This window comes from Chelonoidis abingdonii, chromosome 22 (genome assembly GCF_003597395.2).
Source record: "Chelonoidis abingdonii isolate Lonesome George chromosome 22, CheloAbing_2.0, whole genome shotgun sequence".
Classification (NCBI taxonomy): domain Eukaryota; kingdom Metazoa; phylum Chordata; order Testudines; family Testudinidae; genus Chelonoidis; species Chelonoidis abingdonii.
Genome location: NC_133790.1, coordinates 6303061 through 6329236, shown reverse-complemented (window position 1 = coordinate 6329236; position 26176 = coordinate 6303061). Strand labels below are relative to the sequence as shown.

Genomic DNA, 26176 nt, shown 5'->3' with positions numbered 1-26176 from the left:
TAGAACTGGAAGGGATCTTGAAAGGCCATTGAGTCCAGTCCCCTGTCTTCACTAGCAGGACCAAGTACTGTTCCTGACAGTTTTGTTGAATTCAATGGGTACAGGCTAGGGTCTGTGTCGTGGGCTTGTTTTCCCACAGAACCCCCTTGCCATGTGACAGGGCACTGCATTCACCCACCATCCAGTCATCAGCACAGATCTACAGGGCCTGAGAGACTTAGGCCTTCATCTGAGTCCCATGGGAGTCTTCCCTTTCTGGGACTATCATAAAGAAACTAGTGAAAGACAGCAGCAGGCCTGCCTTCAAACAAGGGACCTCCAGCAGTCTGTATAAGGGTTCAAAGCCCACAGGTAAATCACTGACAGAAGCTCTGAAATAGACCTTCAAGGTATGCCCAGTTCTGCTCAGACTGGCTGTGGTCATGGAGGAGTTTTTGTCCTCGTTTACACTTCTCCCCAAACAGGCCTGGGTTTCCTTCTTTGTAAGGCTCTCATCCAGGCTTGAAATGCCTCACAGATGTGGTGGGGCAGGGAGGCTTCAGTTTATGCCTGCTTTTTAACCCCTTCCCATCCAATGTGGAGTTTGTATACCCCCGTCACAGCCTGGAGTTAGTTTTAGTGAGATCTCTTTACAGCTGAAGAGAAAGTCCCAAGGGAGGTTGATAATGGTATCTGTGTCTGTTTGCACTGAACTGTTTCTGGAGTAAAAAAGAGCTGGAAGTTTGTAAAAGATGACTTTTGAGTGGGATGCGAATATTTAAGGCGACGGAGCTGAACCTCTAATTGTTCTGACATCAAGAATAGTGCTAACACTTAAATTCTTATTAATACTTCAGGAATGACTTCAGCCTACATCTTGATATGGAGATGCAAAGGTAATTTAGTATCTATTATAGCACTGAGTGGCTATTTGGAACAGATGTTTGAACTTCTACATTAATTTCACTGTGCTGTGCCTTGGATTGTAATCTCATCAGACCTGTCAAACTAAGCAAGGCCATGTCTGTCTGTTGCTTGGATAGGAGATCTTGAACGAAAATACAGGTTTTGCAGGGAGTGATGTAGGTTACACCTTTCCCTTTGTGTCAGTACTGACTCAATGCCTTATCATGACATTAAGGGCATTGTTTTTAAGAGAGAGAGTAAAATATTTGCAGCTTCCTATCAATACAATTTAGAAGCTGGAAATTTAGGAACGTTAGCACTAGGTGAGCAGGTGGCTCTTTCCATGGACCACCAGTAGTCCATCAGTGTTAATTTGGGAACCCTTTGCTGTAAGGAGTCCTAGTCATGTTAACTAGGAATGTGATAGCATCCTGGCCATCATTAGATAATGAGAGCTTTCCTCTGATCTCTCTTTTAGGAGCAAGCATAGAATCTCTTCATCTCATTGGGAATTTGCCTTTCTAAAGTAACATAGTAAAATATTAAAATATAACATGATAGTAATAATGCTGGATTATTGTTTTTTTGTTCCTGTTTACAACCTGTTTTAGTATGTAGCTTTGCACTGACTTCAGCCTCTCAAACAGGAGTGAAGCAAGCTAATTTTAGAGTCTTAATTTAAAATAGCTCAATGTGACCTCTCAGAACAATAAGCATAGCTCTTCAACCCACTTCCTGCATAAATTAGCCCAATGTGAATAACAGAGTTTATTCTCAGTGCTTTGAAATTTGAATCATTCAGCCACCTGGGACTGCTATTTCTTTGTTCTTGCCACAATGCATATTGCCACCCATTTATAGGTATTTTATATATATATTATCAGAAAGGTGTAATCAAAGCCGTTTTGAATGACAGTTGAATTCTCTGCTATGAATATTTTATTCTTGTCAACTAGAAATGCATAGACTCAAGCTGTACTTTTTTTCTCAAGCTGTCTTTTGTGACATGTCAGGGGACTGTCAATGACCACAAGTTTTACATCTCACTTTTACATCTCATTTTAAAGATGGTAACTTTCATGTAAGCAATTGCTGTAGTTGCTACAGGTGTGTTATAATTATGAATGGGAGGGGAGGTAGTCTGTGGGATCCTGAGGGAGCAGGAATACAGTCCATGATGTGGGCCTATTAAGTTGTGATTCACCTTATGAAATAGTTTACAACTCTCTACCTAATGGGTCATGTCTAACTAACATCACTTAATAAAAGAGAAATATAGGATTCAGGATTATGTAAGTTCTATATATGCAATTTATTTTACTTTTGATGATGTCCTTGCACTGCTTTTGACCAGTCTGTAGTATCCACACACTCTAGCACATGAGGAACCACAGTCTCATATTCAAGTCCACCAGCCAATGTAGGAGGGATTGGTACTCTTCAGAGTGTGACATCTACCGTGCACTGAGGTGCATGGAAAACCCCACTCACTATTGACCATACTGCTGCAAAACCAAATTCTGTTGCTTTTCACTGAGGATGCTGGTAACACATTGTACCTATCCTAAACTGGCTCAGTATTTCCCTTCTTTGATGTTCCTCATTCCATCCCTTATATACTATGTGTTGTGAGAAGTTCATTATATTCTTTTTATGAAGATGAGTGATATGATTCTGTGCTATCTCAAGGCCATGCACCTCATTTTCTCCTAATCCTCTTGCAGCTTTCTCTACGTTCAACCTTGTTCCGACCTATCCCCTACCTTCTCTCTGGTATGAATAAAAGCACTTTCTGAATGTCCAGTCTTTAACACATCTGCTGTTGTGGTGTCTGAAGCCAATTGGATCCCATCTGAGTTGTCATCTTTTATATCATTGTCATCAAATGGTGTCATACTTTGAACTGTGGCTGTTATCACATCCCTCTGTTTTGAAATTCGTGAAGAAAAGATATTGGTGAATGGCAAATTGTTGTTGTTTGTTCCTGGGATAAACGGTATAAAATGTTAAACCTTGTAAGGGTGCATAAATGATCTTCAAATCTTCACTGCAGCTATCCATCCCCACTGTTGCCTTCTTTCTGTTACAACAATACATGTATATAAAGATTTTAAAATAACACTGCCAAGATTGACTTTGTTGGATCTCTGTATTTGTTTGCAGAGGTGACAGCCAGCTTTGCAGTCAGGAAGCAGCTATATATTCAATCGATGTTGCAGCACATCCACCTGAAAGGATATTTAAGTTAGTTGATCAGAACAATCCAAGTATTTTCTGCATTCATGCTACAAACTGTAAGTAGCTCTGTAACTGATGCTGAACAACGTAATGTCATCTTCAGAACTCTTTGGATGGCAAAAATAAAGACTAAAATTGCAAGTAACCACACTTGCAAGAAGACTGGTTATCCTGTATGCTGAGGTATCTGGTGCCATACTCCTCGCCCTGACAAAACACTAACAGGTTTATCAAAGGAGTTTTGCCCTCATACAGAGCCTCTCTGTAGAGAGAATGGGATTGGGATCTAATTAGGGCTGGTTGAAGATTTCCATCAAAACTTTTTTTCAGTGGGAAATTGGGCTTTTGACTAAATGAAGATTATTGCGGACAATGTTTGCTTTTCTCAAATTTTAAACTTTTAATCAGAAAACTAAAACTGTTTACATTTTTAGATGAAAAGTCGATATTTTCTGCAGGGGGAACTAACTAGCTCCAGCTGTGACTGTGCTACTGTTGAAATTTTTTCCAGCTCTTCCAATGTCAGTTTTGTGGGGGCTTTCACATAAATGAAATAGAGTTCATGCTGTAATTTTTTCATCTCATCATGACTGTGAAATAATAATTTAAGCACTATCCATTAATCGTTATGTCTTGGTATCAGAATGTATGATCAAATCAGAGATTTTGGTTTAAAAGGTCCCAAATTTAGGAAAGCATTTTATCCTGTGCTTAATTTTGAGCACATGGTTAAGTGCTTTTTGAATTGGGGCCAAATTATGGATACCTGCTGATACCTCCTAAAAAACTTTGAGAAATATTCATTCTATTCTGGTATTTTCCTTCCCATTTTTAAATTCTAAGGGTATGTTCCTGTCTCCACAATGGAAATGTATGTTACTAGACGCAATTTTTATAACTTTTATCTAAACTTTCTCACTTACAAAATATTTTTTCACAGATAAACAAGCACTGTCCTTTATTCCTCCTGAAATGCCTACTTCACAAAATTTTGATAGTTTGCTTAAACAGTTTGAAGGTGTTACCTTCAGTGCTGAATCTGATGTTTTCTTGAATACTGAATCAGATGCTCAGAATTCCTCTGATGCAAATGAAACTGCTAGATATGAGGTAAAAATAATCTGATTCTTTTTATATCTGCAATATTTTAAATGTACTTTCTTTGATCATAAAACACTTTCTCGCTAATGAATCTTTCCGTATATAATTGAATAAATATTGTTTGCATCAACTTAAAGTTACTTTTCTGACAAATACAGACTTCATTATAGTACTTCACTAAATATAAACATTTCAGAGCAAAAGATTAAAGTGCAGCATTTGGCTTCAGTCTTCTCCAAAATCAAAGTGAATTTTTAACATCTGGGAAACGTGCAGCTTCCTTATGCTACTTTTGCTGTTGTTGGCAAGAAAAAAAGAAAATGGCAAGATACTATTAAAATATAGCAAGTAGGGTTTATGTAGCCAGTTGTCAGTGCAAATTTCTAAAATATGGACTTTGTAGTCTTTGAGAAGATTTGTTTTATTTTTGTAACAACAGATGAGCTGGAGAATTTCCAGTGATTCTAGCAAATCTTTAATTTACCAGTCAATTTACAATGGTAACATGATTTTGGCTTGAGATATTGGTGGGTGGAGAAGTTTGGTATATTGGGAGCCATGGTAGAAGCAAACAAAATGTTAATAGTTCTGGTTAAATTTGTTTATTTTGTTAATCTTTCTGTGTACTGAAAATCTACAAGCTTGGGTTTGCCCCTCTATTTGGCAGTATGGTGTTCCTGTACAGATGGCTGATGCATTTCTGAGATTGCCTGCTCCTCTTGTCTCCTCTCAGTGCTCTGATGCTAATCCTGCAGGTTGGAAAATGCATTCTAATTCCTGTTTATCCTCTTTTTAGTGTGTGCTTTTGTTCTCCTGCCACTCCAATTTATAGGTAATTCAAATGAACTAGCACACTTACCTGTCCAAATCTGGGTAGTTTCATTTATAAAAAGGGTACTTAGCTATTTTAGTTCCTTTTGGTCATAGACAGGAAACTGTGTTCCATGTAGACAGAGCCATTCAGAGTCACATATATAAATCACTGAGTCCCATTAATGGGTTGCTTTTCTGTTTCTGAAACTGAGCCCCTTTGGCCTTATGGATGCAATAGAACTAGTGTGAGGGTGATAATGCAAGATAGAATGGGGTTACATGAAACAAGGCCCAATCCTGCAATGCTTGGAAGGAGTCCCCACTGAAGCCTAGAAAGTTCCTCACATGAGTAAGCTCTGTTGCCTGAATAAGAGTTGTAGGGTTGGGCCCTGGATTTATATCTTTCATACCAACAACATACTAAAATGCTTCAGAGATAAATACATGACAGTGTATGTTACAGAAGATACTAGATGGCAAATAAAAGTATTGGCATAAGGTAGATAATGGGGGACAAGAAACTGAGAAATCCCTAGTTAAAGGAAGAAAGATAAGCTTATGAAACCCTAAATGCAAACATAAGTCTAATACTAGATTTTGTTGTAAATTTCTATTTTTAGGAAATAATGTTTAGTAAGAATGCGATCATGTCCTAAATGAGCATACGTGCACATAACTAATGATCTACGATAAAATCATGAAAATCCTCTTTAAACTATGTGAAAAAGTGTGGCTCTCTTTTCTGTCTCTAAACAAAAGTCAAAATGTCAAAGAACTGGAAAACAAATTCCCTATTTTTTTTTTGCCCTCCATGACCGTTAAAATTTTAATGAAAAGGTAAACTCTTAGTTTGGAATTTAACCTGAAACATCAGGATTTTCACTACAAAAGTTATAAAGCTTTTTAGCTACAGTTGTACCATAGGCTGCATAGTAGGCACTGATTCTGAGATGTAGTCATATGCTTGTATGGAGGTGTTAATAGACAATCTTTTAATTGAGAGCTGTCTAAGAATTACTTCACATTCACTTTCAGTGTTGCATTTACTTGAGATTTTTATGTCTTTTGCTTTTCATAAATGGTATTTTCTTTAGTTCTCTCAGTAATACTTTTTTACAGGTTTTCTAGTAAACCAGGCTGTGAAATGCAGTAGAATGATAAATGTGGGAAATTGTAACACCACTCAAGCACTTAGTATGCTGTTCTACGCCAACTCCAGCATTTTAGCAGTAAGTAGGCATTTGAAACACAGCTGCTGGTTGACAGTTGGTATTTATTTCCTATCTCCTCTTCACATCTTTAGAATTACATAATTTCCACTTCCTAAGGGAAGTGGGATGATGACTGTTTACTTTTATATAGGAGTTTAAATGGGATTTGGAAAAAATCATCTTCACCATTATACCTTGTAGAAATAGCCATTTCCTCCACCCCCCTTTCAAGCTCACAGAGGAGAAGCACTTATTTGCTGGGGGCTTAGATAACCAAAAGACAGCCTGGAAGATGTGAGTTTGTGAATGATTCTAGGATTGCTGTTGCTGAGCTAGTGGACTTACTGTAGAGGCATGGGTTTCTGCTTTCGATGTGCATGCGTAGGCTTTCATAAAGAGCCGATTGCCAGGAGCCTAGATATATCCTGCTCACTTTATCTTCAGAGTTTGTGTTGCAAAAAGGCAGGCAATACTGGAAAAAGTAAGAGCAGACACCAAGTTTTGGTAACCTTTTAAGAAAATCTTAGATCTGCTTATTCCTTGCTGAATTTATTAATTATTTTTATTAATTATCTGTGAGAGTTTAGCCAAAGTTAGGGCCTGATGCAAAACCCATTGAAGTCTAGGAATTTTTCCACTGATTTCAACGGGCCCTGGAGCAGACCATAAGAACTACACGGTTTTGCTCTTGAGTCATGAGGAGTAGCTAATTTTGGCAGTGAGGATAATATATGGTATTTCTAGTTACTTCCCTGATGTGAAAGCCATTGTAATATTAGATAATTGTTGATAGAGAAGAAAGAAATAGCAAAGCAACGAAGTCTTAACCACTTACCTTTTTATTTATTTGCTCTTTTTAGCTAATGATTTAGCTGTTGTTTGAAATAGCTTGTTTTTGTTCCCTCCCCTAGGTACCTAAGTCAAGTCAGATGGTAAGTAACATTATTTCTTAGATGAGACAGGCTTGGGATGGAATCCTGGCTTCATTGACGTCAATGGGAGTTTTGTCATCGCCTTCAGCAAGGCCAGGATTTCACTCTTGCTGTTTAATCCAAGCAAAATATGCACTTTAAACCAGTTAGCATGTCTTCTGTCAGCAGTGGTACAGTTAACAAGTGAAAGGGTGCTCAAGAACTTGGAGCTACTGCCAGAGATGATTTATTAATTCTGTAAAAGCAGCAGAGAATCCTGTGGCACCTTCTAGACTAACAGACGTTTTGGAGCATGAGCTTTTGTGGGTGAATTCTCTGCTGTTTTTACAGATCCAGACTAACACGGCTACCCCTCTGATTATTAATTCTGGTGATTGAATCCCCACCCAAATATAATTAGAGAGTCTAGGTTAGCTCATGTTTGCTATTAAAAATAGAACATCTGACTGATATTGAGCAATTCATGTAACATGACCATTGTTCTGTCCCTCTGGAACAGAAACCTCAGGCTAGCTCTTGAGGGTTTTAGAGCATGCCCTTCTAGGGTACAGACAAACGCATGTAGCTCCTGGCTAATGTAGCTGTCTGTAAGAAACAAACTACTGCTTTCCGTGAAACCACTGTTCTAAGATTTCTGAATTATAACATGTGGATTTCTTTTAAACAAGAAAAAATATCAGTCATCCAGGCAGGATCATGTGCCTAACAGTTCAGTTATACCCAGTATTAAGAAATGACACTTGTTTATGTTTCAGGTTAACATTACTGTCCAGACCATAACTATCCAGTCTTTGAGTGGAACACGTACTTTGCTTAACAGTAGTGATGTCCTTTTGCTCCCCAAGTATTTGGATGATCAAGTGTGCATAAATGTAGTTCTTAGGGTAGGTACACATTGTTTTTCTTCTTTGTACTAAATTAAAGGCATGTATATATGAGATCATTCCTATTTCACTCCTACTTCTCAAACTATTGCAAATCACGACACTTCCAGCTAAAATGTGGTGAAGAGTAACTTTATCTTTGAGAGAACAGAGCCTTACAATATACAGCATGGTATCCTGCAACTGGATTGGAAATGCACACTAATGCAAAATGGAGATGTAGAATAAAATCCATCTATTACTACTTAATATTTACTATTCGTGTGTGGCAGTTTACATAGACAAGAGACAGTCTCTGTCTCCAGGCGCTTAGACTCTAAGATTAATCTGAGACAGGATGTTTGGGGGAAGAAGAAATACACAAAATAAGATTAAAGTGCTGGTTGGGTTGGTACAATCCATATTAGTTCATGTCTATAAATTTTTTGAAAATAACTAAACTTGAGGGTTGGTATAGGACAGTGAGTAGGAGAGATGGTGTCAGGAAATCAGTTTTGAGGAAACTGGGAAGCATTAAATTATTCCTATACACTGATGACAAATGTATTGATTTGTTACATTTGTGTCCTTTATCTCCTACATCTATTGAGAGGGATACTGATCTCTCTTTGCATCTTTGTAAGGATCACATTTTTTCTCTTAGGCTAGACCACAACTACTTCCTTGAACGTCACTTCTGTAGTCGGTTGATGAATGGGAAGATAGGGAGAGAATGCCTACTTATTCTCTTTTCCCCAAAGTTCCTTCCTGATGAGGGGAAAAGCCAGAATACAGAGGTTATTTCCCCCCCAGACTCCATCAGTCCCTATCCATTAAAATTTTATAAAACCATATGCAGGTATGTCTGACTTCTAATATGTGGCCACTATAAAATGATCAGCCATGTATTAATTAGTGATTCAAATCCTGCCTTTCTACAGCCGCGGCACTTTACATGGGTATTGTAACTGAGAAGGTGCAAGTTTCTAGATGATGGTGGTTGTGATCTTCCAGCACATTTATCCCTAAAGAAGGGGAGAAGTGTGGAAAGATTCCTTATATAGTCTGGTTTTTAGCTCATTTTTTACTTGTTCTAATTAATATGGAAAACTCTGTTTTCAGGTGAGTTATTCTATTATGTACACCGATGCAGGAGAAATAACAGCTGCAGCTGTTTCTTTTGTCCTGGGGACAATTAACAATACAAGGCTTCCAATACAGCAAAGCTTTGAAATCACTTTTACTCAGGTAATGTCTAAAGATATTATAGAGGATTTGCTGAAAGGTAATTTAATAACAAACCTTATTAAACTTTCATCAGAGCTAATTACCAGTAAAGCAGAACACAGCTTACACTGGATGGATGAACAAGGCAGAATTTCAGAGCTGTGTGTTCACATCCTCCAAATGTTTTGATGTTTTTCCTTCTGAAGGCTCAGCAGGTGACTGTACACCTGTGTGTAATTAAGGCAAAGTGTTGCTCTGATTTCAGTAAACACTCTTGTAGTCCTAGGCAGAAGTCTTGTGTGGATTGATATTTCAGACTATTCAAGACAGCTTATCCTAAATGAATTGACTGTCTCTGTCTTCCAAATATTTAAGTAAAGCATAAGAACTAATGTTGTGTAATTTGTGTTACAGCTAAACACAAAGCCAGTCCCTCTTAGTGGAAATCCTGGTTATGTTATTGGATTGCCGTTGAGGGCAGGATTTAGACCTCCTGGATATCCTTTTAACATCTAAATGTAGCTTATAGCAGCTTTGAGAGAGCTTCTTGACTAGGGCAAGTACTTTAGATCAATGAATGAAATATAAGCATTCACCATCTTCACGGTAAAAGGTGGGCAAGTAGATGTTGTGCTTGGGTTGATATATCTTCATGATTATTTGTCAAGGGTGGCTTATAGCATTATCTTTTCCCAAAGTTATGCATTCCTGCTAGCCCATATTTCAGAAATATCCACTGGGTCATCCTGTACCACTATAATCAGAGGGAGCTTTGCCATTGACTTCCAAGGAAACAGGATCAGGCTCTGATTATGTATTCTAGTAACATTTATAAACTACCTACAGAGTATCTTGTATTATTGTAGCATTTTCACGTGCATTTTGAGGATTTTACTAAGGATTCCTACTTCATAACAGTCTGAATATTTAATATTGTGCCTTAACACTCTGCTATTACATCTGGCGTTATTCAGAGTACTAATACATATGGTCAACTTACTATTTTGCAAAGCTCATCGAATCAGGACTGTCTTGCAATAGAAGGAGTCAGAACCCCAGTATTATTTGGTTATAATATGATATCTGGCTGTAAACTAAGGTAACTTTCCACTGAGCATTTATCAATCTGTTCTCAAGCTATAATCCACTAGTAATAGTTCCATTTACCCTATTAGAATCTGTTCAGATGCTATAACTTTTGTACAATGTACCGGTAGTGGAGGTGGGTGTTGAATACTTAGTTTAAAAGTAATTTAACAGAATTGTCTTGGAATAGCTGTAAATATATTACCAGCTATAGTCAGCACTGTATGAGAGCAAGGGGAAATCATGGCTATGCTAACCCACAAGATTTCACTTAAATTGATCTTTTCTTTTCTGAAAGAATCACTGCAAGTACAGAATGTCAACTCTTGGCCAATATCATCTTGAATGTACTGAAAGGACAAAATTTTCCAGAATATGTAGCTTCATTTGGAAATTCTCAGGCCCAAGATGTATTGGATTGGGTGCCAATCACTCACATCCAGTCTTCAGAACAGGTGAAAATAACTAATTTTTCTTTTAACACCCCACACACTTGAGTCCTCAGCTGCTGTAAATGGACACTGAAGTCCACAGTAAAGTCATTGAAGCTACAGTGATTATCATCAGATGAGGACCCAAGTGCTTTTATGCTCGCATGAATAGTGTACCACAGAACATGGATAGCAGCATTGTCTATTGAGGGGAACTATGAAGTTACTCTGGTAATTTACAAAACTCCCACACTGAGCTGTTGGCTATTGTACATGTTTAATAAAATGAATGAAGCAAAAATCAATATAAGCTAATTTGTAATGTTTTCAGGGTCTATGCCAAATCCCAGTATCATTTGAAATAGAAGTGAAATGGAGTAAATATGGATCTTTGGTGAACCCACAAGCTAAAATCGTGAATGTCTCAGCAACGGTCATTACCACCATACTGGCCCAGGTATGTGGTAAACTTGCTTGATTTAAGAGTGGAAGAATGTGTTTTATTTAGAGCACTAAAGGTGGCAGTTTATTATACATTACCTATAACTTGTGCATGACAGAGGCCTTCTTATATAAACATTGTTGCTCTTATGTTTCCCTTAGGGCACTTCTTCAGTGGCCGCAGTAAAGCCGCAGCAGTGCTTTAATGTGACTTGTGTAGTCACGGCACAGCGCTGGGAGAGAGCTCTAAAAAGCACCTCCATGAGGGGCGTAGCTCCCAGCACTGGTGCACTGTCTATACTGGCACATTACAGCACTTGGGGGGCAGGGGGTTCCACACCCCTGAGCGAGAAAATTGCAGTGTTGTAAAGTGCCAGTGTAGACAAGCCTTTAGTTTGTCAGAAAGAGATCAAGATAAAACTTTGTTAGAATGTATCCATCAGTTTTCACTGCAGTTCAAACATAACTGTGGACTCCTTGCTACAAACAAGTTTCCAGTGCAATTGTACACGTCTCAAAAAGGAAATTCCATGATGTCAAAGTACCTATGTTACCAGTGACAGCTAAATATTTAACTCCTAGTGAAAAATCAGCTGTATAAAACCAGGATGAGCCTAACACTTATCTGTATCTTTATTGCAGACTAATTTTGGAAGTGAAAAAACTATTCAGATAGGAAGTTCTGTTACTTTCATTGATGTTTCTATACCAGCAGAGCCAGGCTATAAAGCTCAACCAACCATTGATGCCAAGTTACCCTTTGATTTTTTCTTTCCATTTGTTTAAAGTAAGTATACATCCAAATCCCATTCAAGTTTTACTTCTTAAACTAAGTAATCACTAAGCATTAGATGAACAAAGCCCTCAGCTTCACTTGCTTTTAAAGATAGTAGGAAATATGCTTCTTATAACTCTGAAGGCTGAAATTAAACTCTCTTTAAGAAAGCTAAACAGACAGGCTGGGGATTTTCCAGTGTCCTCGGTATCGGCTGATCTGCTTGCATGGGAATCAATGAGAGCCGTTCTGCCAAAACCAAGTACTCTTGAAATCCCACCCATCAGTTTCCACACTTCAAAACTGTGCCTGCACTTGTAGTAAGAGTGCACTCACTGAGTGGGCCTTTTCCAGCACCTTAGTCAAGTTTGAATTGAGTCTAAAGAACAGTCCTGCTAGCTGGAATGATCTGTTATGATAGGTTATTTTGGAGCATAATCCTCTTCAGTAGCACGCTAACTTTTACACACACCACTACTTTAATGTTTTATTTTAAAAGCTTCAGTTACGCAGTTCCCTTTTTCCCCAGCCCACATGCAAATGAAAATGAAGAGCAAGAACTGAAGAAATAATATACTGCAAAGTATTCAACCCTGCTGCTGAGGACGCCTACCTTATCTGGATGTAGCTGATGTGGTTCTGCTTTTGTTCAAAATTGCACGTCCTGGGAGTAATTGCACAGTTAAGTTCAACAGCACCTCCGGAAGTGAATGCTACCCAGCAACAGGATGATACGGCCAGAGCAAAGATTAGCAAGGAAGCTACTCTGACAAAGACAAATGGGAATAGAGTAGGAGGTGGTTTAGAGACAGAATAATGCTGAGCTAGCTTCTTGAATTGTAAACTCCTACTGGGTATTGCAAATGAAGAACACGCAGCAAAAAACAGTAACTCCTTGAAATAAGTTGTGCCCCCAATATTCACAGCTTTATAAATATCTGACTTTATTTAATTTGTTGCAGCATTAACTGTACCGCTATACAATTAAAGATTTATGCAATACATTGTTTAAGGGAGAATGCTTGTTTAATTTGTCAATAATCTGTTGTAAGACTACCTGGACACTACAGGAGCTTTGCAACACCTTAACCAGACTCTTGATTAAATCTTGGGTAGTAAAGTAGAAACTATATCTAGACAATACTATGCAAGAGAGCATGGAGGTATATAAAGTATCTTAGAGGTCAATAAGGGATGGTCAAACTAGCATTTTTTGCATTGGAACTTCCTCAGGGAAGGATTTCCCTCGCCCTAGACAGCCAGTCCTTTATTGTGGCTGGTGGACAAGTCCATGCTGTTGTAACAGCTTGTTGAGCCTTTCGATTTCTTGCTCCTGTTGGAAACAAAATCTTATTAATGTAGCTCATATCCTAAAATACTTTCCAAACTATAACCAGAGTTCTTCTCCCATTGCTGACAAGGGAAACAGCACAGCTCTTCAGCAAGGCATTGCTAAATCAAATATGTGCTTACCCTACATCAAAGAAGTGGTAGAGGGAACTGGAAATATTACCCTTGTTTGAATGGGACCTTTTGTTTGTTTATAGGACACCCCAAGGTGCTCTTGTACCTACTGCATAGGAGCTGGGTAGATTTCATGGCCAAGATGCAACATCTCAAATCATGCTGCTGGGACAAAACAGAGCCCAGAGCATCACCTGGCCATTGGTCTCCTAGATAGCTAGTTGCTGGGAAAGGACTAATCCAGCTCATGCAGCTGTTTAAATTTTTATGACTCTTCTTACCTTCTCTGTGCAGCTGTATTCAAGTTGTTCGACTTTTGCAGAAAGTTGCAGATTTGCTTGCTTCAGCTTCAACACCCGTTGTTCAGAGCGTGTCTTTACTGATAAAATTATTCCTAGGAAACAAGGCAGCAAGGATTAGCTTTATGATGTGAAGCAGTAGACAGTAGGAAGTTAATAGCATCTGTGGTTTGTGCTCAAGTCTTTTGTTTTATATCCATGTAGCCTCTCAAACTGTGCTTCTGCCCCCAAGTCATGCTTTTTGTGCTACGGTTCTCAAATTAGCCCCACAGGGGCTTCAAACACCAACATCTTGCTAGGAAGTGGTATTCTGCCTCCATTGACCAGGTCCCGGTCATTCAAATCTCTACTTTGAATTTAGTCCTTCAGCAGAACTCAAGGGGATGTGTGGTTGAGTAACAATTTGTATCTCCATTTTAAACACAGGTTTTCCATTGTTATGGCCTTGGCCTTAACCTAACCTAGCTTAAAGCGCAACTGAGGAGACAAGTACTCTCTTTGAGCCCACTAAAACAGAAAGATAAAACACTGACCATCCAGTCTAGATCCACAGGCTAGGGTGCTGCCTTGACCAGGGTTTGTTGTTCTTTAAAGCTTTTAACTTCTCTTTAAATGCCTCTGGAAGAAGGACATTCCATTTCCCTTCATGATACAAGTGTCTTTCCTTTACTAAAGCCATTGCATATACTTCCTCCCCCATAGCTGAGGCAAGAATTACCTTACCATCCTTTTCTTTACAAAGAACTGCATCACCAAATTCTTCCTAGCCTCTGGAGCCTCCTGTTGGGTGACAGTGCAGTGTAATCAAAAAGTTGGCATCCTGTGCTTTGGACGCCTGCTGCTACAGGCAGTAGTACTGGAGCCAGTTCTACATACTTCATGGGCCTGATTTTCAAGTTCTTGCCTCTCTAAAGGAGAATGGAAACATCTACACTGCTTTTTTGTATAGATTCCACCTCCTCCCAGGGCATGTGTGTGCACCTGATGACTGCAACCACCTGGCCTGAACACAACCCTGAAAGCTATGGAATCCTGATAAAGCCAGAATCTGTCCCTACCCTGTCTAAGCTCGTTCCTTCCAGCAACTGCATTGTTGCAGGCACAGTCTCCAGCAATTCAGGAAATGTGAGCAATCTGGATTCATTTATTTATTTGTACAACAGACCTCCTGTTATGAACATTAGGGAGGTCTGGATCAAAGGGAAGGGAAAGCAAAACCCCAAAGATAAGAACTCCCCTTCCTTGTAAATATTTGAGGACTAAAATGTTTAGCTTCAACTAAGATTACATCTTAAGACTGAGATAACAGTGACTTACATATGCATCATTAGAGACTCACTCTAGGCCACTGATAGTCTCTAACCTTCACTCCAGATTAAGGTCAGTGTCTGTTTCTACTCCCAAAGTTCATTTATTCTCCCTTTTTCCTTGAGGTGGCCATTTTGTATTTAAATCTGTGCAAGCCACATATTATGGACACAGAAATATCTTCGCTTTGTACTAAATAGTGATTCACAACTGTGTCAACTAATGGGCAGTTGTGTAAAGTGAATTCGTAGGTGTTGTGTACAGGGGCTAAAGTACAGGTGTAGGTCAGAGGTTTTAGCCTTGAATGGGGGAAGATCAGGATTTCACATATTTAATGCCAAAAGAGGTCCTTTGTGATGCAGGAAGGAAATGGTTCCAGCTACTGGTTATGTGGTTTTTTATATGTACTGTTTTGTTACAGTACCAGCAAAGGCTAGAAGAGGAGGGAGGAGGAGAAATATCACTGCCAGCCTTTTCCTTTGCTGATCTCAAGGAAAAATTTAAACAATTCTAAATCCTTTTTTGGGAGTGACATATTAGGGCAGGCAGGCAGGCATGTACATATTTTCATAGTACTGTACAATTAAACCAGAATCAACTCGAAAAAGATCCTAAGTAGCACAAGGACTGTTACCCAGACCACCACCCACCAGCAGCAGTCTGGAAAACACAGGACAAGAGGAAGTGCTGAAGTGGCAAAATGCATATTTTACTAGTGAACTGGAATCCCAGAAGGACAGAGAAACTACACTATTCCCCCCCAAGATGTTATTAAGACACTCACATAATACAAAATCAAAGCATATGTTATCCCTCTTCAAGACTGAGGGATCTAAGAATGCTTTAAGAGTAGTGTGTTCGATATGTGGATATTATTTGGTTAGGGCATCTGGGTTCTGCCACAAATCAGGTCCGTACTGTGTAGGAGCTGTGCTACCCCAACAAACAGATGATCCCTACCCCAAAATCTTACAAACTAACTCAGGTTAAACTCCTGCAACAAAATCTGCATGGGCGAGACACCTGTGTCCAGATGGCACTTGCTGCAAAATCAGGGCACAGGTTAGCAAATGTGCCTCTTGCATACGTCTTTGGAACCCCCCCTCCCCCACATGGTTCAGCAAGTAAAACAGCAAATTCCCTAAAACAAACTAACTATCTGACATAAACTTACCATTTATAATTCTGGCCACTCGCCACAGTCGGAGTAGGATCAATAGTCCAGCCCCTTGAAATTCATGTTCCCGAAACAGAAGGACGACATCGATGATAAACGAAACCACCACCACTATTCCATCCAGGACTTCAAACTTGTGGTGAAAGAATTCCAGGCGATAGACAAATATTTTAAACCCGACTTCCACCAAAAAGAGGGTTACAATAGAAAGGCTCAGGTAGTGAAATACCTGGAAAAAGACAATGCCAGGTAGTAAGTAGAAGCCGAACAACTATTAACATTAGCAAATTGGCCTGATGCATCCTTCATTATATTAGACGTACTCCTGCACCTTTGGTTGAACAGCGAATAGGCAAAGTGATTAAATGTGTGGAACAAAAGGATCTTGCTGAACAGAAGAGAAGCCACCAAATATTTGCATAGTATCTGTGGACAGTCTAAGGCCTTACCTAAACAAGGATGTAAAGGGTGATGTCAGCACATTAGCTAACATGTTTTAAAAGTCTAGTGTAGACAATCCTTTAAACACATACTAAATGAGGTCCCTCCTTGAATTTACTTCAACCAGTTAACATGGGTTAAAACTACAACTGCCTTGTCTTCACTGGGATTGTAACACTGCTTATTTTAACACCAGTTAAAAATACACTTTTTTCCTAGTGAAAAAGCAAGTCCTAAGAGAACAACAGTGGATAACTAAGGGCTTGTCTACACTTAAAACACAACTGCGCTGATGTAGCACTTCCGTGAGACTATGTCTATACAGATAGGAAGCGTTCCTCTGTTGGTGTAGGTAATCCACCTCCCCGAGAGGCAGTAGCTAGGTTGATAGCAGAATTCTTCCATTGACATCTACACGAGGACTTAAGTCAGCTTAACAACACTGGTTGGAGTGTGGATTTTAACTGATCAACATAGTTAAACCAACCTAATTTTCTAGCATAGACCAGGCCTAAGTGTCATCTTCATTAGTCTGCAGACAAACAGCTACAAGACCTGTGCTGCGTGGAGCGGTCCCAAGAGCAAAGTCTTGTCTATTTTCACTGCTGCCTTTCAGAACTCTGTGGGCAGTCATAAAACAGACGGATCTCAGTAATTTCACTAGACCACTCGGGAAAGCTTCGGGTACCTGTAGAGACAAATGCTACAGGGCAAGACCCAGACCAGAGAGTGGGGAAGGGAAGATTAGTCCAGTCTCAATTGCAGAAGCCAGGGTGCCATCCTTAGGCCCTGCAAGGGATCTCCATCTTTTGTAGCCTCCAACTACTACCACTTTGATAGATCTGAGGTCCCCCAATCCCCGTGGCTGCCGGAAGGAAGAATTCTGTCTGTTTGCCTCCCTATCTTGCTATCTGGCTTTGAACTGCCATGGAGGAGAGAGACTGGTTCACTCAGAGATTTGTCTCCATTTTACCTTTGGTGCTATTTCATGTTTGTCTGGGTGGATGATTTTCAAGTCCAGAAGCAATTCAGCGAGCACCAACAAAGCATCCAAAATGACCAAGCATACAACCAATATCTGAGGAGAGGAAAACAGCAGGATAATAAATACTCCCTTGTGTTTAATGTTTGCACTATTTAGAGCAATTGACAAACAAATTCATGCTAAAATTATCCAGCCTGCATATGTACAATCTTACCAGGACATTCAGCCTGAAAACTAGCAGAGCTATGAAAGCTGCTCTGGACGGCTGATTGGGTTTATTGTATTTAGATTAGTTTCCATTTGTGCCTATCTGAGATCCTAGGTGCCCTCATCACTAACGCCGAGAGAGAAAGGAACACTTAACTGGTCTCAGTGCTGTAATTCCTTACTTATGGAAGCAATCTCATTAATATCATGTGGATTACTCGCTTTAGTAAGGGTTGCAGGATCTGGCCCTTGATTTTCCAGTTTAGATGACTGCCCACAATAAGTAGTTTATAACTAAATTTGCAAAGTCCTGTTTAAACCTATGAAATTGCTTCATTTACACGTGACCTCGTTTAGTTCTGAAAATAAGCAGAAGTCCCTCCAGATCAAGCAAAGATTTCTTCTTACTCAGCAATGGGAGTTCATTAGGAAATCCCTGCTCACATAGGAACTCAAGGTGAGTTTCCACTCAGCCTCCACCTCACAGAAAGCTCAGCATTAGGAGAGCTTTACATTGCTTAGCATCTCAGGAAATGCTGTGACTCATTTCAAACTGAGTCATGTGGATTTTAGAAAGAGTATACTAGTTCAGCAGATTATTTACTGATTTTCACATAGGAGACTGAGTCTTTTAGAGTTATTCTCTGCCCAGGCCCCCTTCAGTGTAGAATTTATTATTTCTTTTACATCTATTCTAATTCCATGAATTTGTAATCCAATTGTTTCAACAGGCCTGCTTGGGTAAGTCAGGGTTTCTCTTGGCTGCTTGTAACCTTACCTGAAATTTGTGGGAGCTGAAGAGCTTTTTCATCACATCGTGGAAGGAACGAGGTCTGACTGAAGAATTCATGTTAATCGTTGAATCTTCCGGCTTCTGCCCACCTTCCTCTTCCATCTGCTCTTCCTCCCATTTCTTGTAGTCATTGCCCCACTGTGCGGGGTCGTCTCCCACAACAGTGAAGTGTTTCAGATACAGCGACATGGCTCTTAGTTAAGCAAACATTACTCTGCAGAAACACACTATGGGAATACACAGTCAGAACATTAGTTCAACAATGTAAACCACTGCCCTGAAACATCCCAGGCATCTGAATTCCTCCCAAAACACAGCTTAGTAATGCTTTGAAATGGGAGGGCAACAACAGCCTTTTGAACACTTGCATGTTGTATCTACTTACAACTCAGGTTTCAGAACCACACTGACATTCAGATCTCTGGGTGTGAGGCTCAACTCATTGGAAACTTATATCTGTTTCCTGCTTGATTTATTCCAATATCAAATCTTGACAAATTCTTAACCACACTACGAAGATAAGCTGGTTAACACCTAGGTCTGCTTTCCCATCTAACAGGTATCACATATATTGTATCTAGGTTTCCAAATTTGTCATAGTCCTCTGTGAGCCATTAGGGATACTTTGCAAATAAGTTCCCCAACAAGGGTGGCTCACATGAGTGTTGTCTTATTTTTAGAAGATAGCAAGTAGTTTGTAGGCTGGCGTGAAATTGACCTTGTTGATCAAAAATTGCTTAGAGACATTGTCATTTGCTTTGCTTAACATAACCTGCATGTTGTCATACGCTGAGGGAAATCAAATATTTTTGCATGTGGACAGATAAGCAGGACAAATGGTGCAAGAAAAAGTAGTCACTTTAAATGCTTTATTTACATCTGTCTCCAAGCAGCACAGGTTTTAGTGGAAACAGGTCTCATGTCTATTTAGGGTTATGCCATGGGACCAAACAGTTATTTAACCAAGGCTTTACGCTCGTTTTCAGGAACAGATGTATCCTTCATGCCTCAGTGTATTTCAGTAACTTAAGTTTCTGCCTCTCACTTCTGGGGCACATTTTTCGTGATTGCTCTGTCTGGGGTCTCTGTGCTTTGCTGCTTCTAGTGCTGTCTTCTTTCTCCATGCCCTTCACAGGCAAGGATGGTTCTCTGGCCTCTCCCACAGCACTGACAGTGCCCCAGGACATATTCGCTTTCAGCTCCCAGGGTTCTGTTAACTGACCTGGAGCTGGCTGCTTTACCAGGCAGTGGGTTTAACCCTGTACCTGCTTGTCTGGGTCTTTTCAGGAGAACACGGAAGAAAGGTTCTGGTGACCAATTTGTGCATTTTCCTTTCCCCAGTATGCTTTGTATCAAAGGTCCCTGTTGCAATAGAGGACATTCATCCACTCCTTCCCTTCCTGCCATATCCTTCCCTGCACCGAGTGCCCTAGGGCTGGCTGTTGGTGCAACATGGAGAAGCACTTTAACTGAGATTACAGTTAAAATAATCATCATCACTGCATGTCTGTTTGTTGTGGGTGTGACCCACCTTTACCACACACCTCAGTGGAATGTAACCGTTCAGCCCTTGAGCTAATCCCTTACAAGAGAACTTGGCAGCCAAAGAGCTACTCCACGGTGCTCTGCTCTCTTTAAGGGACGAGGGGGGGATCAGGAATCTGCACAGGAAAGAGAGCCTGAATTAGCAGACCCACTGCAGGACCTAGGCCATAGGAGGGAAGGGGTTAAATTAACTCCCTTTCTGAATCATTGCAAAGATCCTCTCCGCCCCCCAGGAAGGAACTGGAGTATGAAGTCCAGGCACTCAGGCTCTGATCTTACAAGTAACTGTTTGGCAAACACCCCCGCTAGCACGGAGCACTGCTGGAACCGTTTGCAGGATCGGAGCGTTGCTGCCTACTGCAGTGGCACAGCAGCTTGCACAGGTTATGGGGAAATCATCTCAAGATTTTAGCAGCCGGATTTGACACCCTGGATGGTTCCATTCTGCAGCTACCCACATAACTCACTGCCCTGGACTACACTATGCATTTAAACCGAATTTAGCAGCGTTAAACTGATTTAACCCTGCACCTGTCCACACAACGAGGCCCTTTATATCGATATAAAGGGCTCTTAAAACTGGTTTCTGTACTCCTCCCCGACGAGAGGAGTAGCGCTGAAAGCGGTATTGCCACGTCGGATTAGGGTTAGTGTGGCCACAAATCGACGGTATTGGCCTCCGGGTGGTATCCCACAGTGCACCATTGTGACCGCTGTGGAAAGCGATCTGAACTCGGATCCACTGGCCAGGTAGACAGGAAAAGCCCTGCAAACTTTTGATTTTCATTTCCTGTTTGCCCAGCATGGAGCTCTGATCAGAACGGGTGGCGATGCAGTCACACAAATCCAAAAGAGCTCAGCATGGGGCCTGTACAGGAGAGTACTGATCTGAACATTGTATGGGGAGACAAATCGTGCTATCAAGCTCCATTACAGAAGACAAAATGACAAAGCATTTGAAAAAATCTCCAGGCTATGATACATGCTGCTGGTAGATGGGTCTGCAGCCTGAACACAGCATCCCTTCCTGTGGCAGACGTACAATATGACTGTTATCCATTGTCATCATCAGCCCGTGAGTGCTCCTGTTGGCCCTGGTGAGGTCGGCCAGGGCCTGGGTAAAATGGGAATGACCTCTGGTCATTCCCGCAGATGTACGGAACGGCTGGTAACATCTTCATCATGCAACTGGAGACGAGCTCCATCAGCCCTCCCTTTCATGTCTAAAGAAAGATTCTGTCCTGCCTGGACTATATACGCTGAGGCTTCCCTCCCCTCATTTTATCTCACTAAAAAGTCATGTGTTCTTTCCGCATCTTGTTACTTCATCACAACAATGGGGGACAGCCATACTAGCCCAGGGTTGGGAGGAGGGAAGCAATTGGGCACCCCCTAAGATGCCATGCAGCTCATCATTTCTGCAGGATTCTGGGCTCTGACCCAAGCAGCTTGTCTCTCTGGTCTCTAGTACAACCTTGCCCATATCTAGTAGGACTGACTTTATTTTTAGATCAAATACATAAAGAAGGGATGACCCGGAACCATTCATTTTTTGTCCATGCGCCCCCGCCAACCTCAGCGAGGTCAACCAGCGCGACCCATGACAAGCAGCAGACAACAGAAAGAGCTGACAACTCCGGAAATCGACGCTAGCCTCAGTACATGGACGCACACCGCTGAATTAATGTGCTTAGTGTGACCGCGTGCACTCAACTTTATACAATCTGTTTTACAAAACCAGTTTATGTAAAATCGGAATAATTCCATAGTGTAGACATACTCATAGATACCGCACCCCCCCCTACCCCTCCACCACCACGGCCAGGGTACCGCCCCACCACCACCACAGCTGAGGTACCGCACCCTCCCCCGCGTCCCTCCACCACGACGGCCAGGGTACCGCACCCCCTCCACCATCATGGCCGGGGGACTGTACACCCCCCTGCCCTTCCACCACCATGGCTAGGGTACTGTACACCCCCTTGCCTCTCTACCACCCTTGATAGAAGACTATAGGTAGCGAGGGATTTAAGGAAGTTTCTAGAGCCAGGAAGTCCTTTCCACTGAAGATGGCGAGGTACCTGGCCCAGCTAATCTGTTCATACTACTTGTCTGAGAATTGTTCCTTGTGTGTTGCCAAACAGCAGGGAGACTAACTAGATACTTCAAAATGTCTAAAAACAAATAATAAAATTACAGAGATGAAACACCAACACTTACCCACAACCTAGTGGTGAAAAATAAAAGGCCCAATTGACCTGCTCATCCATTAAAAGGAGGCATTTCCATCAGACACCAAGTTACTATAACCAACAATGGAAAATTAGTAAAACATGTAACACATGGAAGTTAGATGAGCTTTCTGTAGGGTTCCAGTAAGTATTGTTTATCATTATTTTATGTGTACCAGGAGATTGGCTCTTAGAAGTTAAACTTGCTTAGGGTTCTCTAATACCACCACACACTGAATGGATATGGACATCATTCCACTTGTGACAAGTGTCGTTATCCTCATAGTTGAGCAATAACGAGTGTTTGTTTTTAAGAAGGTAGGCTACGGTAAAACACTGGAAAGATAGAAATTCGTATGTACATAACCCATAGAGAACATATAAGGATAGAAACAACTAGATGTCTTTGGAGCAGGGACTGTCATTTACTATGGCCCTGGATGAAGTGACTGTGATAGAGGGAAATACTGAGACAGAGAAACATTTTCTACTGCAATGTCCCAAATATGGGGAAGTGCCAGAAAAATATTTCATCAAACAATCAGGAACGGTAAGAGACGTCTCTTCAAAAAGTGACACGGAAGAGGTGAGAGAAAGGAGAGACGGCATCACACGATGTAGCAACTGGTCACCTCATCAGACCAGACCACAATGACTAATGGCCACAAGGGATCAAACCCCCACAGTGTGTAGCTGGGTGGGTTGTACCCACCTGTGACAGATGGCTGAGGGTGGTCTGGTCATCTCCCTATGCTTCGGCAATGCTTCTGTCATGCCAAAGAGTCTCACTGAATTTAATTGAAAATTGTGCTTGTGCAGTGCCTACCACAATGGACTCTTTACCTGACTGAGGCCTCTGACCACATGCTTGTTGAACGGTAACAGTGGATCAGAAACAAAGTGCAGGAAGATCTAATCATGGCTGTCAAACTTTTCTCAACAAAATCTAAAGCGAAAAGTTGCACAGCTCATGTTTTTTTCAAGTCCCCTGGTTTACAGGATTATCTACGACGGGGTGGACAAACTTTTTGGCCCTAGGGCCACATCTGGGTATGGCAGGCCATGAATGCTCACAAAATTGGGGGTTGGGGTGCGGGGAGCACGAGGGCTCTGGCTGGGGGTAATGGCTCTGGGGTGGGGCTGTGGATGAGGAGTTAAGGGTGCAGGAGGGTGCTCCAGGCTGGGTTCAGAGGGTGGGAGGGGGATCAGGGCTGGGACAGGGAGCTGGGGTGCAGGATCTGGGCAGTGGTCACCTCAAGCAGCTCCCGGAAGTAGTGGCATGTCCCCCCTCTGGCTCCTATGTGAAGGTGCAGCCAGGCAGTTCTGCACACTGCCCTGTCCACAGGCGCTGCCCCTGCAGCTGCCACTAGTCGCAGTTCCTAGCCAATGGGAGCTTGGGGCAGGGGCAGGGGCAGGGGCAGCATGCAGAGCCCCTTGGCTGCCCCTATGTGTCAGAGCCAGAAGGGAGACATGCTGCTGCTTCCAGGAGACACGAGGTGCGGGGCAAACCCTGGACCTGCTCCCTGGCGGGAGCTCAAAGAATATATTAAAACATTTGGTGGGCTGGATGGAGCCCCCAGGCTGTAGTTTGCCCATCCCTGATCTATGAAGCGTCTATGATTCCAGCAACACAGGCAGACTTAGTGCTGGGAATGAAGAACTGCCATCCTGGGACAGACCAGTGGTTCAGTTAGCCCAGTCCCAGAGCTTCTGTGGGGGGTGAACAGAACAGGGCAATTTTGGGGAGATCCACCTGTCTTCCCCTCCTGGCTTCTGGCAGTCAGATGCTTAGGGTCACCCTGAGCATGGGGTTACATCCCTGACCATCATGGCTAAAACCTATTGATGGGCCTCTCTTGTACTTTTTGAAACCAATTATACTTTTGGCCTTCACAACATCCTGTGGCAGTAAGTTCCACAGGTTAATTGTGCATTGTGTGAAACTGTCACTATGATATTTTATTTTCACCAGGGCTAAGGCCTCCATATTGTACTGAGCAAACTTCAGAGCTATGGCTTTAGGGATAATCCTGCTTCCACAAGAATTCTTCAAAAGCTGAAAAGCTATAGGAGAAAGTTCAAGGTAAACACCAGAGTTTCTGTAGCTGCAGGAAGGGAAGCCTAAAACTAACTCAGGTTAAGGATCTAATCCAGAGCCGCTGAAGTCAAAGGGAGTCTTTCTATTGCCTTCAGTGGACTTGGGACAGGCCCTAACCTGGGCTAGAATACCAGCTAGACCAGTCTGTGATGGGATAAGATGGGGATGCTGCATCTGGTGTTACTTTGTCAACTCTGCTGCTAGAAAACATCTTCTGCTCTGCCTTGCAATAACCTGTAGCATCTGACTCCCCTTTGGCTGGGAATAAATAGCTCCATGAATTGGAGTTGAAATCACGTCTTGGAGGACTTTACCCTTCTCAAATGCTCTCCCCAGCTCCTCTCAACGGCAACTACAAAGACAGCCCTGTGGCTCCAAGAGGCAAGAAAAGAAATTTCCCTGACTTTATTATTTGTTGTTTTTTGTTCCATCTCTTTAGCTGATCTTGCATCTTACCAAATGGGCTGAGATCTGCACCCATAAACAAAAGAAAAATCTTTTATTTCCAATACTAAAACAAGAAGAACAAGATTCCTCTTACAGAAGTCAGAATTCCCTTAGTCAAACATTTACCATTTCAGCTTCAGACGTTCACAAGAAGACAGCTCCTGAAATATGGCCGTGGTAAGATCACTGGAGCTTTCAGATTAAAATGCAAGATGCTGCAGTTCAGTGTTTGTTTTTTGGTCAGGGGGTTATCAGGGCCAGCTCCAGCTTTTTTGCCGCCCCAAGCAGTGAAGGAGGGGAAAAAAAAAAAAAAAAAAAAGGAAAAACTCGATTGAGCGGCCGCCGAAAAGGAAGAGAGAGTGAAGAACCCGCTGCCGAAGTGCCATTGCAGACCTGGACGTGCCGCCCTTTTCCATTGGCCGCCCCAGGCACCTGCTTCCTTCACTGGTTCCTGGAGCCAGTCCTGGGGATTATACAGCCTGGGGTGGGTCGGAGAGTCACTGTTTTATTAAAACAATGAGGAGTCTGGTGGCCCCATAAAGACTAACAGATTTATTTGGGCATAAGCTTTCACAGGTAAAAAACCCACTTCTTCAGATGCATGAAGGGCTCTGGGCTTTTTTACCCACGAAAGCTTATGCCCAAATAAATCTGCTAGTCTTTAAGGTGCTACCAGACTCCTTGTTGTTTTTGTGGATACAGACTAACACGGCTACCACTCTGACACTGTTTTATTAGTCTCCACATTATGTTAGACACTTATCTGGTCCCCACTGTGAAGAGCTCAGATAGGACTTATTTTCCCAGCGCTTCTGTGAGGTACAGCAGTGCTATCACCCCATTCCATTTCACACATGGGGAATTGAGCCAGAGACGCACAGACTCATAGACTTTAAGGTCAGAAGGGATCATTATGATCATCTAATCTGACCTCCTGCACAACGCAGGCCACACAATCTCACCCATCCACTCCTGTAACAACCCCCTAATCTATGTCTGAGTTATTGAAGTCCTCAGATTGTGCTTTGAAGACCTCAAGTGGCAGACAATCTTCCAGCAAGTGACTCATGCCCCATGCTGCAGGAATTTAGACGAAGTTTTTACCATTTTAGAGGAGTGAAGTTCTGAACAGCCTTTAGGTGTTCCAGACTTCAACTCTCATGGTTTAGAATACTTTG

At 41.6% G+C, this 26176-nt stretch overlaps 2 protein-coding genes across 3 annotated transcripts in view; one reads left to right on the top strand and one right to left on the bottom strand.

The window, feature by feature from the left end:
* Positions 1 to 13007, top strand: part of TCTN1 (tectonic family member 1) — a 21183-nt gene extending 8176 nt beyond the window's left edge. The window contains exons 3-15 of the mRNA XM_075059839.1: positions 3049 to 3179; positions 4064 to 4233; positions 4892 to 4979; positions 6157 to 6266; positions 7160 to 7180; positions 7936 to 8064; positions 9166 to 9291; positions 9685 to 9767; positions 10229 to 10369; positions 10655 to 10811; positions 11119 to 11244; positions 11871 to 12015; positions 12533 to 13007. Coding sequence (XP_074915940.1) covers positions 3049 to 3179; positions 4064 to 4233; positions 4892 to 4979; positions 6157 to 6266; positions 7160 to 7180; positions 7936 to 8064; positions 9166 to 9291; positions 9685 to 9767; positions 10229 to 10369; positions 10655 to 10811; positions 11119 to 11244; positions 11871 to 12014 — 1426 coding nt within the window. The 3' untranslated portion in view covers position 12015; positions 12533 to 13007. The remainder of the gene's footprint in view (positions 1 to 3048; positions 3180 to 4063; positions 4234 to 4891; positions 4980 to 6156; positions 6267 to 7159; positions 7181 to 7935; positions 8065 to 9165; positions 9292 to 9684; positions 9768 to 10228; positions 10370 to 10654; positions 10812 to 11118; positions 11245 to 11870; positions 12016 to 12532) is intronic.
* HVCN1 (hydrogen voltage gated channel 1) overlaps positions 12923 to 26176 on the bottom strand; it is a 16194-nt gene continuing 2940 nt past the window's right edge. Inside the window, exons 1-6 of one of the 2 annotated variants that reach the window (XM_032800583.2) lie at positions 22443 to 22535; positions 18663 to 18904; positions 17666 to 17770; positions 16249 to 16480; positions 13749 to 13861; positions 12923 to 13336 (exon numbers count right to left, since the gene is read on the bottom strand). In XM_032800583.2, coding sequence (XP_032656474.1) covers positions 13271 to 13336; positions 13749 to 13861; positions 16249 to 16480; positions 17666 to 17770; positions 18663 to 18866 — 720 coding nt within the window. In that variant the 5' untranslated portion in view covers positions 18867 to 18904; positions 22443 to 22535 and the 3' untranslated portion in view covers positions 12923 to 13270. Of the gene's footprint in view, positions 13337 to 13748; positions 13862 to 16248; positions 16481 to 17665; positions 17771 to 18662; positions 18905 to 22442; positions 22536 to 26176 lie in introns of those variants that run through there. The other variant, XM_032800582.2, reaches the window with a different exon arrangement.